The following is a 12,909-nucleotide window of genomic DNA, read 5'->3' as shown; positions in this document are numbered from 1 at the left end:
GGCAAAGAGTCGGACATGACTTAGCAACTGAACAACACTGACACTTCTTGATATCTATCTTCGGTTAGGGTGAATAAAAATCTTTAGAATGAGCTCTGAAGATTTAAAGAGAAAGAGTGACTGAAGGCTTCACAGACGTGGGCTCTCACTTGAAGGCCATCTGCACCAAGTGCGCCAGGACGTCCTGTGCATCCAGCGTGATCCGACTGAGGTCTCGGTCCTGCTTGATGAAGTTGAGCAGCTCGGACGCGTTGGCCATCCAGAAGGCAAGGGCCCCTGCAATGTTCTTCTGTTTCTGCAGACAGAAGGCAGCTCCGTCAGCAGCCACAGGACAAACAAACAGCACAGACGAAAGGAATGCTCCTGAAAAGCTGCCGAAGACAGACCAGCACCTCCCCATTCTCGCCAGGGCACTGAGCACAGATACCAGATACTTGCAGAGGAATTTGGGTGCAGATGCAGCAATGGGCAGTCAGCCCCACTGCAACTTCTCAGGATTCAGGTACAGACACATGGCTCTAGTGAGCAACAATTTATGGCACCAGTGCGGAAAGGAGCCATCAATACCAACACCGAATTGGAGGCTGCACTGTATCTGGTAATCTGTGACGCACACACACATATCCATGGTTACCCACCGCCACCCTGATACTCGAAGTCACTGGCAAGGACACCAAGCAACTTGGTATCAAGTACTGATCTATCGCGTCATCTCCCGACCACATGAGCAGGCCAGGCAACCTCAGATGAGATCCAAAGAATAGGAACCAAGGGTAAACAACAAAGAGGAGAAACAGAACTGTTGTCATTTCATATCCACACTGAAGTGCATTAAGCAGAAGTTATGAAATGCTGATAAAGGTTGCACAGTCAAAAAAGGATTTTAGTACTGCATGTTCCAGCTGCTGAATGAGTGTTATGAGCCTCAGTCCAGTTGTTTTGTACTTTGACATGGAAGCAGCATGAGAAACTCAGCTAAGCCAACACAGCTAGGATCGGCTCCCAGCAGTATGTCCTACCTGATCAACCTGGTCTACTTCCTGGAGAAAAACAGACGAGGGGAAACCAAGCAGAACGAGAGAAAGAAACTCGTAAACAGTCATGATCGTTAAAAAAAAATCAAAACACTAACATGAAGGCACGACATGAGGGCACGACATTTAGTTACACTATTCCATGTTACACACTCCTTGTGGCTGCGAGGAGCTCGGGGAATCTAGGGCATAAAGGGGGGGCTTCCTCCTCTTAACACAGGCACAAAAACTAAGGGAGTTCCTAGACTTTCTCTGTATAGAAGATGTTGCAATGAACAAGTGAATACACCAATTTCTTTGAAAGATTTACAGAGAACGGGCTTCCTAACATCTCTGAGCAGCCCTGTGTGTGTGAGACGACCTAGAGGTCCATGACCTCAGAGTCTGTTCCCCTGGACCAGCTAGTGAGGATGAGGCACAGGAAAGACCAACAAAAACACTAAGCGTTGAAAACTCTAAAATGTATCAAAAACTTGTATTATTTCTATACTACAAAGGAGCAAATTGCTTTTTCCAAGTAGGTTTCTTATAAATTAAAGATTTTTAATTATTCTAAAATTCCTCCCTAAAATTCAAGATTCTTTCAATCACACACTAAACCTAGATCTTAAGTATGAAAGCCTTAATAATGTGATTTCACTGCCAGTTCCAGTAAGATAAGCCCATCCCAAGTGTCTGCTGATGGGAGTTTCATAATCTGAAATCCAAGCACGAGGGAGACAGACGGCAGCTCTGAACAACAGCTGAAAAGGAAATCCACATTTGTGTATAAAATTACAGGAGTAACACGATCGTGCCCAACAGAAGAGCTTCCTGTTCATCTACTTCCTCCCTCAGGGGAAGGACTCTTAAACTCCTCAGAGTCACAGGCTAACCACTCACACAGGAGAAACCTTTTTTTGAAAATGTTAAAAAAGCCTTCTATGGCAGTTCTAAGGGGATGAAAAGATTAGCTTGCCTCCAACTATCCTGACAGGAAAAAAGCAACCAAATCATCTAACTGTGTCGCTTAAGATCACGTACCTAGAGTGTCACAGCTGAATAATGCTGACATGTGGTTTAGGAAAACTTTTTTAGAAGTCTGTAAATTTAAGGACTTTAAAGATTAAATCTTCAAGTTACCTCTAAGTGTGAAAACTGTTATGCCAATTTTATCAACTGTAGGCAAACAGTAATAAAGGAAACAAACCATTCCAAGACAACATGCTAATTTTCTGAAATTTGAAAACTGGTTTATGAAAGAAGTTGAGCCTGATTTTCATCGTGAGTGAGAAATGTCATCACATCCACGATACCTACGCCCATGACGAGAAACCCAGAGGCCAACTACCAGCAGCCTGGTGGGGCCACAGTCAAAGAGCGAGTCCTTTTTTACAGCAACTGAAAGATTCTGCAGGTGGTCGTCAGGGACCCATGGGGCAGGTGATGCAGGGAACTGCTTGGTGGGTGAGGGGTTTTGTCAGGAGGGACAGGGACCCCATGGAGCCAAGAAAAGGCACCCGCATAGCACTGAGGGGCCCTGAATGCGACCTGGCTACTCACTTTGTAACGGTTCATCTTACGATACGTGAATTATTTTTTAATTCTCAATGCCCTCTCGCACCTAGTGTAATTTTAAGGGTCTTTTTCGCGATCATTGTATGACACTAACTTTCCCTTCCCTTAAATTTTGTAGGAAAGGAAACAAAAGCAAGGTTTGCATTTCAACTTTTAAACCTATACAGTTTTGAATCCTTATACAACTTTTGCTTTAGAAAAAAAATTATTCGGATAAAGTCAAGCATGTAAGCAAATCTGAAACGTTAAAAAAAAAAGCAACTGACTCAGTTGCTTTGAAAGCTGCCGCCAGTCACGGGCTGGGGCGGCCCCGCGTCAGAGCTCACCTGGATCACCCCTTCCATCATGCTCACCATCCTGCTGACGAGGGCCATGACTTTGTGCGTGCGCTCCGCCGGGCTGGCGTCGGGTCTGTACTGGCTGGACAATACATACCGACACGCCATGTACAGCACGTATGTGGGTGACAGCTTAAAATGGACTGTAGAGCTATTCGTGTAATTTATAATGGCGGATAAAAATGAATCTTCAGCTGTGAAAAGATTTCAAAACAGAAAAAAAGAAACATGAAAACTCAGATGAAGAAAAATGGAATAAGAAATAATTCACTACCAGTAGACTCTGAAATTACTCACAACTTTCCCTGAATTCAATGCTTGCAGGCAGAATCAGGTCAGGCCCGGGAGCATCCTGAGTTCTGAAAGAGCAAAGTGGCCGTCTCTTAAAACCAGGTCACATTAGCTAACAGCACCCCAACAAACTGTGGATTCTGCAGCTATTTTTTAAAAGTTAATACTGCATACAGAGTCTTGGCTCATTTTCACGTGGAGCCTATTCCAGTATGTGGGAGAGGGAACTGGGGGTCATCCTAGCCCGGCTGCTCATGGGTCAGATCCTGAGTATCTGCTTCTGTCAGGAGAACACAGCCAACCACGAGTCTGTTCTTGATGAAGGCGCCCTGCACTGTAGAGATGGGCCTGCCGGGCACCCGCTACCACGATGGCTCGAGTAACAGTGACAGACACCACTGGGACAAAGAGAAAGTCTAAAGCTCTCTGAGCTTGAAACTGAGCTCTCACACGAGAGAGGGAAAAACGCCCCAACAGCCGGACATTGCCTGCCTCTCCTGGTCAAGTCAGCCGGGCAGTCCCCGCCAGTGCAGCCCGCAGCTGCGCCGTGTCAGCATCTGCTCAGGCGCACAGGACGGCACCCCAGGGTGACTGAGGCCGCTGACCACAGGGCTATGGGCCGGCTCGGAGAGCCGCAGCAGCCCCAGCAACAGTCTCGTCCTGCCAAGTTCGCCTTTTCCGCGCACCAAAGACGAGTAAGGGGAAGATACAACAGGAATCCATTCAAGCTACTATAGACGTCAAAAGCAAAAACAAAAACCTTCTTTTCACCAAATTATGTGCTTCCGAATTTATTACCCAGTCTGTAATTTATTAATTTGGATTTAACTCCATGCTTTAGGTATAAAAATGCTCTTAGAATATTATTCAAAAGCTCAATGATTTTTAATATGTCTTTCTTACACTGCCGTATTGTAAACATCTAGAACTGTAGACAAAGCGCTTATTTTTCAATTTAATACCCACAACATGAAGCTGGGTAAAGTTTACCAATTTTCTTAATGCTTTATCACTTCAACAAATCTAATAAAAATAAGGAACTTAAATTCTCATTGAAAAATTAAAAAAATGTGTCAGTCATACTTTAAAAGTTATTCCCATTGTTCAAAAAGATTTTTTCCTTGACTAAAATTAGTATTAAATCATTCACTGATTAAGCCTCTCAGATTTTATGACTAAACCAGTGAAGAGAACTGCAGATGTGAAAAACGAGAGACTGGAATGGGAAGAACCACGTTTCCATTACCGTCTTCATATCCACAAAGTGACATAGATTTACATCTCAAGGAGAAGTTTAATAAGTCTTGCCAAAACAAAGGCCCTTGCAAAAAATTTAATTAAGATATATGCTCATAGAAGAAATAATTCCTAACATACAATTAATCATCACATGGTTATTTTGATGCCATATTATACTACATTTACTTATTAACTGTGTATACTTATTAATTTTTCATATCCTGAAGACATTATGCCCATCAGTCTTCCCCTGCCCCATATCAGTTATTTGCTTCTTCAAATATCTGTGGGCTAAGAACCACTATACATACACCTCGATCACCTTATAAGCAGACGGAGGTACTCCGCATAGTACTAACTCAGCATCCTGAACATCTTACTCTATAACACGCTGCCAAAAACAAGCATGGACACAGAAAGCAGACTACTCATAATTATAGCTAAAAAAAAACCTGAAATATAATTCATACTGTAATTATAAAAAATTCACAAAAAAATACTGAATAATAACCAAAAGCAGACAATAAAAACGAGGTAAAAACATGAGGTTCCCGTATGAGTCTACAGATTTAATGACTGGGATGAATGTCACTAAAATCTTAGGAGGCACAGTGCCCTCTGCTGCAAGATGTAAGAACTGCACCTGCAACCTGTCACTCAACTGGTCCCCGAGCAGCCCTGGCTAATGCCCTGGTTACTGGGGCTGCAGGGTCCGAAGAGCTCCATCAACAATCTGAGGTCCACTGCTGACCGTGATGGTGAGAGTCAAACGATGCTCCCTGCTTCCATCTCAGCACCGAACCGAACCATCTGCCCTCCTACACCGAAGCATGCTACCAGTCACAGGGAAACAGAACCCTTACTTATTAAGGTGACGCACACTGAGAAACCCTGAGAAAAGGAAGGAAGAAAAGCTCCAAGCTCTCTGTTCAAAGGATCTAAGCAAGAACAACACCCGCAGCAGAAACGACATCTCGTCTGTCAGAGTCACTGGAGCAGGGAAAGGGCAGGTGGTCACTCTGACCCCTGAACACGCAGCTTCAACGCCACTTCTTCTAGATATGGGTAGAATGACTAGGCTTATTTAAAAATAAAAATTACCAAATGATTAAAATCCTCTAAAAATTCCCTTTCTCCTGTTTTTACAGAGTAGCTACCATATTTAACATAGCAACATTTTAATTCAGTCTTCTACTTCACCTAGACATGGTCGAGGTATAAAGTGAGGGATACGACTGCCAATGAAGCATTTTCTTTTTTAATCCGGTGACATGGAAAGGAAATGCCCGTAAGGTCCTGCCCACACCCCTGAGGTGTCAGCTGGACCCCGAGAGCGGGCCCCTGCCCCAGCCCCTCTGTGCCCGCCCCAGCCCCGGGCGCCCAGGGCCCTGCCCCACCTGCTGTCCTGCCGGTGGTAGTCCAGCTGCTGCTCCACGCGGACCACCGGCTTCACCATCCCTCGCTCGGCAGTGCTGGGCGCGGACGGCGTCCTGCCGCTGTCCAGCCTGGCGGCGCTCTGAGCCGGGGAGACATAGGCGCTTAAACAGAGTATGTGGCCAACCGTGTGTGACACCTGGTGTTGCAGGGGATGTGGGCGGGGGCCAGGGAGAGGGGCCACAGCCGCGCACCCGAGCACTCAGAGCCCACGTCCTGGGCAGAGAGGGCCCCCGCGGCATCTGGACCCCACGCGCTTCTCGGGTCAGGACACAGCAGAGAGAGCACACGCGTGGGGTGAAGAGGCAGGTCTCTATTTTACTTGTTTTAAGAAAGGATGTGCAAGCTCACTCATGACAGCGCAAACCCCAACAGAGAACTCAGTGCAGAAACTGGCTCATGTCCTGCCCTTAATCGACACAAGGAAAGGACACCCGCAGGGCAACCCACGTGGGGCACAGAAGCCCCTCCAAGCAGTGCCCACTGTCAGCAGCCTGAGGCCAGTGGGGATAGCGACCAACGCTCAGAGAACCATCAGAACAGACCAACACATTCAGGTGCAAAGTTCAGTGCAGCAAAAATCTCTGCCAGACTTCTCAGTGCCCTCCCTGTAGGCACTGAGCGCAGGCACGGAGCCCACCAAGCAGGGAGTGACATACCCTGCGCAGAACGCACCTCCCACTCCTTGCGTCGCCCCCAAACGAGGCTGCACAGCCTGCTCTGAAAAGACACTTTTCTGCATGTTGTAAACAGCGTGTAGTACAACTTTTATGTTATAGAACAGTGACAGGGAAGTGGAGAGACCCAGCTTCCCCGTGTCCCAGCCACCAACCAACCCACCCCAGGAAGCAGCGGCAAGACAGCAACTACAGAGAAAGAAGCAGCTGCCGTCTCAGGCCCAGGTCGAGGCGGGGTGGGGGAGCCTCTCCCCGGCAGCAGGCTGCCACCCAGAGCAAGCACGGTGCAGGAGAGAAGGGTTCCGGGCAAGAGCGGTGCCCGCAGAGAGAAGGAGGTGGCCGGGAGCTGGGACCAAGCTGAGGTCACAAGCGCAGCAGCCGTGACCTCTGGGGTGACCTGATCTGAGCACGGAGTCCAGTCCTAGAGGACAAGCCTGGGACATACCACTTGGAGAAAAAAGCACAAGCTCCTGGCCTCTGCGGCCGTTCCCACGGACCACAAGACACAGGCTGCCCGCACACAGGCCCCACAAAGCCTGCACCACGCTTCCCTGTGGGTGTCGTCAGAGGTTCACCACTGCCGCCCTGCCACGTTAACACGGTCCTATCGGTGACAGACAAGCACCCACCTTGCTCGCTGGTAAGGCCATTCCACTGTGAACGTCTCCTCCTAAATCAAAAGTTGTCTCCTGAACAATTCTGTTGAGATAAAACAAGAAAGCCACAGAATTAATAGCTCTCAAATCAGAGGCAGTCTCTTCTTAATAGTACAAATTGTTAAATATCTGTGCAAAGATCTTCAAGAAATCACTTTACTATCAGACTATGAATCTAATGACTAAAAGAAAACTATACTAACTTTATGAACTGTTTTTTCCAACACGTACTGAATGCTCTCAAGATCGGAGTTTTTAAAACTAGGAACACAAAATTGAAAAGAATCATAAAGAAAAAAAGGAGCTCTTCTATTGTGTGAGTTTCTTAATTTTCCAGTGTAACATGGACCCATCTGCACTGCATTCTGGGTATGTGAACAATTACAAAGTGACCCGATCATGACGTGATGGCAGAGCTCATGATGGCATGGTGCTCAGGGATGCAGACGAGATGAACACACGGGTCCATCAACACAGCACCAGACCGATCACCCCACACAGATCATCGACACCAACTGAGATGTCCGGGGGGCAGCCCACCACCAAGGCTTTGAAGACAGAGAGCCCAGGTCAGCAGCTAAGAGCACACACACGTCAGGCGCCCTTTGAGGAACCGGGGTAAGAGGAGCAAACGAAGCCCGAGTGCAGATAGCCAAGACAGGGACTGAAAGAGAGCAGCAAAGACCCCAAGAGACGGCTCCTTTAGAAGACGAGCAGACAGGCCTCCCGCTGGACTGACCCAGAGAGAGAGAGAGGACTCAAGTCAACTGGAGGGACTGAAAGAGAGCAGCAAAGACCCCAAGAGACGGCTCCTTTAGAAGACGAGCAGACAGGCCTCGCGCTGGACTGACCCAGAGAGAGAGAGAGAGAGAGAGGACTCAAGTCAACTGGAAATGAAAGAGAAGACACTACAGTCAACACACAGAGACACATCAGAACACACCACTGTGAACAACAATGCCCCAACTGGACAACCCGGAAGAAATGGATAAACTTCTAGAAACAAAATCTCGCGAGACTAAAGCACGAAGAAACAGAAAATCTGAACAGATGAATCACTGGAAAGGAGAGTGAATCAGTAACCAATGGCCTCCCAACAAACTGAAGTCCAGGACCAGATGGCTTCCCTGGTGAGTGCCACCAAACATTTAAAGAAGAGTTAACACAAATGCTCAAATTATTCCAAAACACAGAAGAGGGTGGGGGGACACTTTCAAACTCGTTTTACGAGCCATCATCGCCCTGATGCCAAAAACAAGATGGATACCACAAAAAAAGAGACTTTCAAGCCAACATTCCCACTGAGCACAGACGCAAACATTTCAACAAAACATCACCAAACCCAATTCAACAATACAGTAAGATGCTCATTCACCAAGATAACAGTGACTGATCCCAGCAATGCCAGATGGTTCAGTACTCACAAGTCAATCCACGTGGTACACCACGTTAACAAAAAAAGGAAGGGTAAAAATCACCTGATCGTCTCAACACACACAGAACAAGATTCGACAAAACCCCGCGTCCATGCATGGACCCCCCGGCGGCCCAGTGGCGGGCAGGCCGCCTTCCAGTGCGCGTGGTGTGGGTTCCGCTCCCGGCGGGGGAAGTGAGACTGACCCACGTGCCGCGGCGCAACTAAGCCGTGTCCCTCTACTAGAGAAGCCCCCGTGCGCTGCAACGAAGACCTGCAGAGCCAAAAAACACGTGTTTCTACACACTAGTAACAGTGTCAGAGGGATTAGGAAAACAATTCCAATTCACTACTGCATCAAGAAGTAGAGAACACCTAAATTTATCCAAGGAAGTAAAAACCAAATACACTGAAAACTTTAAGACATTCATCACAGAAATGGAAGAAGACACAAATAAATGGAAGATACGAGATATTTCGTGTTCACGGACTGGAAGAATTAATATAGCTAAAATGTCCATTCTACCCAATGTAAATTTGGAAAACTCAGCAGTGGCCACAGGACTGGAAAAGGGCAGTTTTCATTCCAATTCCAAAGAAAGACAATGCAAAAGAATGCTCAAACTATCGCACAATTGCACTCATCTCACACGCTAGTAAAGTAATGCTCAAAATTCTCCAAGTCAGGCTTCAGCAATACGTGAACCGTGAACTCCCTGATGTTCAAGCTGGTTTTAGAAAAGGCAGAGGAACCAGAGATCAAATTGCCAACATCTGTCGGATCATGGAAAAAGCAAGAGAGTTCCAGAAAAACATCTATTTCTGCTTTATTGACTATGCCAAAGCCTTTGACTGTGTGGATCACAATAAACTGTGGAAAATTATTTAAGAGATGGGAATACCAGACCACCTAACCTGCCTCTTGAGAAATTTGTATGCAGGTCAGGAATCAACCGTTAGAACTGGACATGGAACAACAGACTGGTTCCAAATAGGAAACGGAGTACGTCAAGGCTGTATATTGTTACCCTGCTTATTTAACTTATCTGCAGAGTACATCATGAGAAACGTTGGACTGGAAGAAGCACAAGCTGGAATCAAGATTGCCGGGAGAAATATCAATAACCTCAGATATGCAGATGACACCACCCTTATGGCAGAAAGTGAAGAGGAGCTAAAAAGCCTCTTGATGAAAGTGAAAAGAGGAGAGTGAAAAAGTTGTCTTAAAGCTCAACATTCAGAAAACGAAGATCATGGCATCCGGTCCCATCACTTCATGGCAAATAGATGGGGAAACGGTGGAAACAGTGTCAGACTTTATTTTTGGGGGCTCCAAAATCACTGCAGATGGTGACTGCAGCCATGAAATTAAAAGACGCTTACTCCTTGGAAGAAAAGTTATGATCAACCTAGATAGCATATTCAAAAGCAGAGACATTACTTTGCCTACTAAGGTCCAACTACTCAAGGCTATGGTTTTTCCAGTAGTCATGTATGGATGTGAGAGTTGGACTGTGAAGAAGGCTGAGCGCCGAAGAATTGGTGCTTTTGAACTGTCGTGTTGGAGAAGACTCTTGAGAGTCCCTTGGACTGCAAGGAGAGTTCATTCTGAAAGAGATCAGCCCTGGGATTTCTTTGGAAGGAATGATGCTAAAGCTGAAGCTTCAGTACTTTGGCCACCTCATGCGAAGAGTTGACTCATTGGAAAAGAGTCTGATGCTGGGAGGGATTGGGGGCAGGAGAAGAAGGGGACGACAGAGGATGAGATGGCTGGATAGCACACAGACTCGATGGACGTGAGTCTGAGCGAACTCCGGGAGTTGGTGATGGACAGGGAGGCCTGACATGCTGTGATTCACGGGGTCGCAAAGAGTCGGACACGACTGAGCGACTGAAATGAAGTGAACTGAACTGAACCCAATGTAAGACCAGAAACTATAAAACTGAGAGGAAAACATAGGCAGGACACTCTCTGACATAAATCACAGCAAGATCCTCTGTGACCCATGTCCTAGAGGAATGGAAATAAAAACAAAAATAAACAAGCGGGACCTAATTAAACTTAAAAGCTTTCGCACAGCAAAGGAAACTATAAACAAAGTGAAAAGATAACCCTCAGAATGGGAGAAAATAATAGCAAATGAAACAGCTGACCAAGGATTAATCTCCAAAATATACCAGCAGCTCATGCAGCTCTATACCAGGAAAAAAAAAACTTCTCCAACGGAGACATACAGATGGCTATTAAACACGCGAAAAGATGCTCAGCCTCACTCATTATTAGAGAAACACAAGCCCAAACCACAAAGAGGCGTCACCTCACAGGGTTGGAACGGCCGTCTTCAAAAACTCTGCAAACAACAAACGCTGGAGAGGGGGTGGAGGAAAGAGAACCTTTTAGCACTGTTGGTGGGAATGTAAACTGATGGAGATTCCTTAAAAAAAAAAATCTAGGAATAAAACTAGCACATGACCCACTACTGAGCATATACCCTGAGAAGATCAAAACTGAAAAGACACAGGTGCCCCGACGTTCATCGCTGGGACAGGGAAACCTCCTGGCTGTCCATGGACAGATGAACAGAGCTGTGGGGTGCCACAGCTAGTTATGGATGTACATATAAGTACCAGTATAATCAACTACTAAGCTGTTTCCACTAGTTTCGCAGGAGAAAGATACTAGTGATCGAGTTCCACAGCGGCACCACCCTGACACGACCTCGGCTCACCCGGAGACGTGACTAGACAAGACACTGCAGCCCCACAAAGCAGGACCCTCTGCGGCAGAACAGCAGCAGGAGGCCGAGCTCTCACAGACGCACATCCGAGCAAGACCGAGAGACTGACAGGGCACAGAAGCTCACAGGACTGTTTGCGACAGGGATGCTACAGTGAACACCATCGGAAAGGAGACAGCACAACGCCTAGAAGCCAGCCCAGCTGCAGACAAGAGGCGTGGCGAGGAGAGAGCAGGCAGAGGCTGGATCCCCCGCCGAGGAGCCGCCAGCAGACAACGTGGGAGACGGAAGGCCCAGGCACGGCTGGAAGCGGCCTGGGAGGCTCCAGGGCGGGCCTGCGACACCGCGGGGCAGGCCACGCGCCTGCTGGCCCGGGACCCCCGCCCAGCAGCCTGAGCACCAGAAGCAGCAAAGCCCTGGGCCAGCACACTGGCTGACAACAGTCACTGTCAGAGAGGGCGCCCTCCTCCCGGCCCGCAGGCAGTGAGCGCTCCCTTTCCTGCCACAGGCCCGCGTCGCAGGTCCTCAGAGAGGCGCCAGGGGGAGCCACAGCGCCGCGAGTCCCTTAAAGAAGACCCTGTTCTGTCACTATGAACACAAGCGGCACCTGCCTCGCAACAAAGCCCAACAGCAGCCTAGTCGTCTAGCTTCAGAACACTCTAACTCAAAGTACGGCTTTCAAGTATCAGCTAAAACACAAAATTTAAAGAGAATTTAAAAAACCAGCCACAACTTCCAATTTCAAGACGCAGTCAAGACCTTCCTTTCTTCTTCTCTGAAACGAACCCAAACCCAGCCTGAACCACAGACGGTGAACTCTGAATTTTTAGAAATGGAAAGACAGCAAAACACAGTCCCCGGCTAACTCGCATCTGCTCCGGCACGATCGCGCTCTCCGGAATCCTCAGAGGCACCAGCGCGCTTACCCAGACTTATGCCTGGGGCCCTTCGCGGTCAGGCCCCCATCCACGGGTCTCTTGGGGAGCGTGTGGTCCTGGCTGGGGTCCACGAACTTGAACACGTGGGACGCCCCGAACTGCACCTTCACCCCACTCTGCAGCATCGTGGTCTCCGAGATGCGCTGCCCACCCACGTAGGTCTCCGCGTCCATGCTCCTCGGCGTGACCGTGACCACCCCGTCCATGTTCGTGAGGTCACAGTGATGGGGCTGGATGCCTGAACCAAACAACTGGGAAGGAAGGAAAATCCAAGGAACTTCCATCAAGCACAGAGCATTTAAAACTGAATTTTAAGACTCTGGAGTCCCCCTTTCATGATAAATATAACCTAATAAACTCTGGATTTTGGGTGGTTTCAGGGAACTTCCCTCAATAGTAAAAAAGTAATAAATACTGTCAAATACCGATTTCATTTTTAGCTTCCAGAAGCTTGATGCAAGGTACATTAAAAAGCATATGGTCATCTCACATGCTTATGAGATGATAATGGATCTATCTAGGCGGATCGCTGGAGTGCTCTGCTGTGGGCAGGATGGAGGACACGGGTCCTCGGCCCCGTGGCTCCACAGCTG

At 47.7% G+C, this 12,909-nt stretch overlaps 1 protein-coding gene across 14 annotated transcripts in view; it reads right to left on the bottom strand.

Moving 5' to 3' along the window:
* The window catches only part of AFDN (afadin, adherens junction formation factor), a 111,690-nt gene that overhangs the window by 39,841 nt on the left and 58,940 nt on the right, over positions 1-12,909 (bottom strand). For 8 of the 14 annotated variants that reach the window (XM_018053469.1, XM_018053478.1, XM_018053473.1 and 5 more), the window contains 7 exons: positions 12,305-12,567; positions 7,200-7,269; positions 5,857-5,975; positions 3,227-3,288; positions 2,918-3,123; positions 1,020-1,040; positions 150-295 (listed from right to left, as the gene is read on the bottom strand). In XM_018053469.1, coding sequence (XP_017908958.1) covers positions 150-295; positions 1,020-1,040; positions 2,918-3,123; positions 3,227-3,288; positions 5,857-5,975; positions 7,200-7,269; positions 12,305-12,567 — 887 coding nt within the window. The remainder of the gene's footprint in view (positions 1-149; positions 296-1,019; positions 1,041-2,917; positions 3,124-3,226; positions 3,289-5,856; positions 5,976-7,199; positions 7,270-12,304; positions 12,568-12,909) is intronic. The other 6 variants (XM_018053474.1, XM_018053481.1, XM_018053475.1 and 3 more) reach the window with 1 other exon arrangement.

Source organism: Capra hircus, chromosome 9 (genome assembly GCF_001704415.2).
Source record: "Capra hircus breed San Clemente chromosome 9, ASM170441v1, whole genome shotgun sequence".
NCBI classification, from domain to species: Eukaryota; Metazoa; Chordata; class Mammalia; order Artiodactyla; family Bovidae; genus Capra; species Capra hircus.
The sequence above is the reverse complement of the archived record's forward strand: the minus strand, read 5'-3'. Positions and strand labels throughout refer to the sequence as shown.